Source organism: Rhea americana, unplaced genomic scaffold (assembly GCF_003343005.1).
Source record: "Rhea americana isolate MKP2758 unplaced genomic scaffold, rheAme1 scaffold_33, whole genome shotgun sequence".
NCBI lineage: Eukaryota > Metazoa > Chordata > Aves > Rheiformes > Rheidae > Rhea > Rhea americana.
Genome location: NW_028186457.1, coordinates 517,729 through 522,682, shown reverse-complemented (window position 1 = coordinate 522,682; position 4,954 = coordinate 517,729). Strand labels below are relative to the sequence as shown.

The window sequence follows — 4,954 nt, the reverse complement described above, 5'->3', positions numbered from 1 at the left end:
GCGTCAGAGCCTCGGGGTCCCTCCCCGCGCCGGGGCACCCGGCCCGGCTCCCCGCGCTGAGCCGCCCAGCGCTGCCCCGTACTCACTCTCGCCAGAGCCAGGTGCATCTCGAGCTCGGCGATGCGGCGGCCGACGCAGGCGCGGACCCCGTAGCCAAAGGGGATGGAGCTGAAGGGGTGGTGGGGGGAGCCGTGGCCCCGGAGCCAGCGCTGGGGCAGGAACCGCTCGGGCTCGGGGAAGTGGGTCTCGTCGTGGGACATGGCGTAGTGCGCCAGGACGAAGAGGGTCTGTGGGGATGGGGGGGGGTTAATGCCCCCCGGCCGTCCCCTCTGAGCGCCACGGAGGTCCCCGCTGCACGGCCCCACTCACGTTCTTGGGGAAGAGGTAGTCTCCAATGACGATGTCCTTCTCCCAAAAGACCCTGGCGTTGGTGGGGACCACGGGGTAGATCCTGGGCCAGGACACAGGGAGTGTCAGCGCGGGAGCAGGTCCTGTCTGGGCACCAGCCTCCAGCGGGAGAGGAAACCCCAGGCAGGGCAACGGGGGACATTTCCCGCTGCTCGGTGGCTCCGTCTCCATCCCCGGGGATGGGACTCACATCCAGCCGCACACCCTGCCTGGGAGACGTCTCCATGCCCCAGGACCTCCACCTGCCACCCCAGCTGGTGCTCCTCGGTCCCAGACCCCCGAGCAAGGAGGGATGGGGCTACCAGCTGCCATGGGGCCCTAGAAATGGGGCAGYGATAGGGGGTCCTCAGGCAAGGGGCAAGGCTGGGCAGTACCTCAGCGTCTCCTTGATAACGGCACGAAGCAGCGGCATCTTGGGGATATCCTCAGCACCGGGGACCCGGTCGGGGGGCACGACGGCCGTCAGCTCCTGGTACAGGGCCTCCTGGACGCCCGGGTCCCGGGAGAGGTGGTACAAGGCCCAGGACAGCGTGTTGGAGGTCTGGGGGAGCAAAGTGCAGAGGGGAGTGAGGGACACGGGGCTGGCACCAGCGCCAGGCGCCGCACCGACACAGCGAAGGACGGCCCCTGCTCCAGCGCATGRGGAAACCAGAGGTAAGGGCCAGCGAGCACGGGGGAAACTGAGGCTCAGAGCAAGGCAGTGGCAGAGCAGGGAGGACAACCTGGGTCTGTACCAACCGATGCTCTAGGATTTTCCCCCATGGGGCCACCCAAACTGCCGGCACAGAGTTTGCGGCCTGACTGAAGGGACCGGTGCCCCTGGGCAGAGCTCAGTGGAGATCCCCCCGTGGCAGCTGCCCAGCTCTTACCGTGTCCACACCAGCCAGCAGCAGCTCAGCCACGCTGCCGTAGACCTCCTCCAGGCTCAGCCGGCCACTGGCCAGCAGGTAGCTCAGGTAGCCCGACACCTCCTTGCCCCGCTCAACCTGCCCCTCCAGCTCCTCCATCTTACGGTCAATCAGGGTCTTGCCTGCGGGGACAGGGATAGCAGGACCCAGGGATGACGGAGCGAGAGGTGGCGAAGGCAAGGGGCTGGGGACCCCAGCTCCCGCTGGAGACGTGGCCGCACAGGCCGCACCCCCGCAACCCGTGGTGAGGTGCAAACCCAGGGCTGCAGAAAGACGAGCAAGCCCTGGCCTCAGTGGCTGGAGAGCTCTGCGGGGTCCCCACTTGCCCCTGCTGCACCAGGTGGGCTGGCTGGGGGGTCCTTAGAGGGGTCTGATCCCACTGAGCCAGGCCCCCCATCGCCACCCCTCACCGAAGGCGAAGATGGTGTCCCAGCTGTCCAGGTAGCGGTCCCAGAAGGGCAGCACCTTCCGGGTCCATCGGGGCAGGACGGTGGCGAAGATGGAGTTCTTGAACATGAGGTTGATAGAGTCGATGAAGCGCTGGGTCTCGGGGGGGACCTGCCRCTGCAGGCACCCGATGCGGGTCTCAAAGAGGATGTAGGAGATYCCTGCGGGGGACAGGCCGCGTCCAGACCCATGCGGGCAAGGGACCAGCGGGGCTGGGCAGGGGCAAGGGGGAGGACCCCCTACCTTCCAGGGCGAAGCGGTAGAGCAGGTTGGCCACRTCGCTCACCAGCACCCCCGAGGAGCTGCGGCTCCGCTCGTCCCGCAGACGCACCATCAGGTCCGACACCACCTCGCCGATGGCGCCCGCGTACAGCACCGCCTCCGAGGGCTTCAGCAGCCGCTTGTTGAGGACTTGGCGCAGGCGGTACCAGCGCTCCCCTTCCCTGCGCGGGGAYGGGGGCGTCAGCGCCGGGGCAGCCAGGCAAGGCGCAGCGGCTGGTTGTAGGCTCTCGATTCGCAGGCGGATCCTCCCCGCGCTGTGCTGGGCATCACCCGAGCCCCAGAGCTCTTTCCACCCCCCCATCCCCGGGTCCATCTGCTCGGCAGAACAGGGAGCAGTGCGAGCTCCTCCCCGGACCTGACAGCCGAGGTGATCGCCCTGGGGAAGGGGCAGGAGCTGCCTACTGCCCCACAGAGAGGACTCACTCGGTGAAGGGTCCGTAGGGCAGGCGCCGGGTGTCCCGGTGCTCCTTCCACAGGGCCATGTCACTCCTCATCGGGTACTTGCCCTCCTGCCGCAGCAGCTGCTCCAGCACCTCGGGGCTCCCAATGTTGATGTTCTCGTAATGCCCGAAGGTCGACTTCCAGATGGGGCCGTAAATGCGCCGGGACATCAGCTGCAACGCACCACAGCACAGCAGTGCAATTGGGGTATCTTGCRGAGCAGCGCTCAGCACTGGGGCAGGATCAGTCCCTCCCTGCCCTGATCCTGTCCTACGTGTGTGCAATGTGCTCTGCACCCAGCCCAGGGATCCCTCAGCACCAGCTGGGCCCAAGCACCTGCCTCCAACCGGTACCAACAGTAAATCACCAGCGTGAGCGAGGAGGACACAGCCTGTGCCCGACCTCAGGGCGCAGCAGGGCTTGCAGGTAGGTGTGCACGGGGCACAGCAGGAGGCAGGTTCCTGTCTCCTGCGCTCAGGGAGCATCCTTTGCCTCTCTTTGCCTTCACTTCCCAGCACGGCGCATACTCCCTGAGCTGGAACCATCCCCACGGCCAGARCACTCTGCAGAGGGCTCAGGCTGGTGTCTCTGGGCACAGAGATCCCTGGCCCTCGACACCTCTGCTAGAGCTGAGTAAACCAGGYGCCAACCCACAGCACAGCCAGGGGCATCCCTCATCCATCCTGAGGATGCAGGAGGGGCCTGGGGGGTCTTCCGTGGAGGCAAGACCAAGAGGCGACAGACGGGACGGGGACGACGGCCATGCACGGGGCTCTGCAGAGATGCAGGGCCAATGTAGCAGCTGCCAGCTCCAAACCTCACTGCTTCCAGCACCACCCAGTTGGTGCACACTCGCTGCACACCCTGTTTTKCCTACCCTAGGGACAAAAGTCCCCACGTAGGGCTTTGAACCTGACGCTTGATAAACGTGGTTAATGATCAGTGCGAGGAGGTCACCACCAGGTTGGGGCAGGCCTGGGCTGCTCCGAGGGCAGGCGACCAGCTCCRGGGGGCACAGCCCCCGGCGTCCAGCCGAGGTGCTCCCGCAGGCTCCGCTGGCCGCAGCTCCCCTCTCCCTGCCCTGCTTCCCGGCGCCAGGCGTGGGACCGGGGGCCCCGTGGCTGCACCCCGCGGGGCCGTGCCTGCCTGCCTGCCAGGGCGCGCTGCCACCCTGTGCCCCGCGCCAGGTTCGCCCCGGCTGCGGGGATCCACGTGGTACAATCTCCCTTGGTGACTGACTGCATCGCAGCCTGAGCCCGCATTCAGCTAGATTCGTCACCGCGGGGAGACGTTCCTCGCGGGTGGTGGCAGCAGGAGGGGGAGGGACAGCTCGCTGGCAGCCTGAGCCCAGCACAGCGCAGGCCTTGGGCAGCAGGGAGAAGTCAGAGCTCCCAGGAAAAGCAGCGCTGGAGCCCACAGGGAGCTGCAAAGCTGGGGCACGCTGGGAGCAGCGAGGTCCTCCTGTGCCCGCTCCCCTGCGGCAGCCCCCTCCCCAGGCAGCAGTGCTCTGTGCTCCGCTAGTGCCGGGGAGAGGCCTCGGTCCTGCACAATCCTCCTGGCCGCTGCCGGTTGGAGCTCCAGGGTGCTGGAGATGCCACCTGGCTCCCTGCCAGCAAAACCAATCCGTGCTTCATCCGACATAGGAAGTGTTGACAGGAGCAAACAAACACCTCTGCTGCCTCCTCCTCTGCCTTCCGGGGCACCATCTGGCTAAACACCTGCCCAGCCGTCTTCTCACCCCCTCCCCCCCTAAAACCGCAGCCCTGGTAGGGGCAGCTTGGGCTGGCCAGAGGCGCCAGGACAACATGAGCCGCTTCCAAGCCTTGGCCGTGCGCTGGCCGGGGCCTGCCATGCCATCATGTGGGCTGCGCGGTTGTCAGGTGGCAGTGACCCTGCACAGGCCTCTGGCACCCAGGCCTGGCTCCTGGGCCCGTGGATTGCAGGCACCGGGCCCCCACCGCCTCTGCCCTGCAGCATGGGGGAGCCAGGGCAGGACGCTCACCCTGCCCAGCTTGGGGACCCCACGGTGACCCTGGCCTGGCTGGACCCCTCCTGGTGTCACCCCGTTCTCCACTGGCCTCAATCTGCTGCTCACCCTGGTATTGCCCCATGGGTGCAGGGCTGCTCTCYGTCCAATCCCTCCCTTCTCCCAGCATTGCCTTCCCCCGACTTAACTCCTTGTAGTCACTTGGATGCTCCCCTCCCACCTGCATTTCATCCTTGYCCCAGGAAGACCCACTTCCCCCTCTGCAACCCCTGCCAAGGTCCCCAGCCACCCACCGTGTCCCAGCCCTCCTGCCTGGGAGCCCCTAGACCCTACACACCCCTGCCAGGACCCCAGCCCCAGGCACCCCCTCCGCGACCCCCAACCCCCATTGCACCAGTGCAGCATCCGCAGAGACCCCCGGGCTCCAAGCCCCTTTGAAGGTCCCCGAAGCCCCCGCCGCCCCCAGCTCCGCAGCCCCCAC

The 4,954-nt window shown here is 67.1% G+C and overlaps 1 protein-coding gene across 1 annotated transcript in view; it reads right to left on the bottom strand.

Annotated features, from left to right (window-relative positions):
* Window positions 1-2,682, bottom strand: part of CYP27A1 (cytochrome P450 family 27 subfamily A member 1) — a 4,005-nt gene extending 1,323 nt beyond the window's left edge. Inside the window, exons 1-7 of the mRNA XM_085311044.1 lie at window positions 2,469-2,682; window positions 2,007-2,206; window positions 1,727-1,924; window positions 1,278-1,438; window positions 783-949; window positions 370-451; window positions 87-287 (exon numbers count right to left, since the gene is read on the bottom strand). Of these exons, the coding sequence (XP_085167170.1) occupies window positions 87-287; window positions 370-451; window positions 783-949; window positions 1,278-1,438; window positions 1,727-1,924; window positions 2,007-2,206; window positions 2,469-2,656 (1,197 nt within the window). The 5' untranslated portion in view covers window positions 2,657-2,682. The remainder of the gene's footprint in view (window positions 1-86; window positions 288-369; window positions 452-782; window positions 950-1,277; window positions 1,439-1,726; window positions 1,925-2,006; window positions 2,207-2,468) is intronic.
* Between the last annotated feature and the right edge of the window lie 2,272 nt (window positions 2,683-4,954).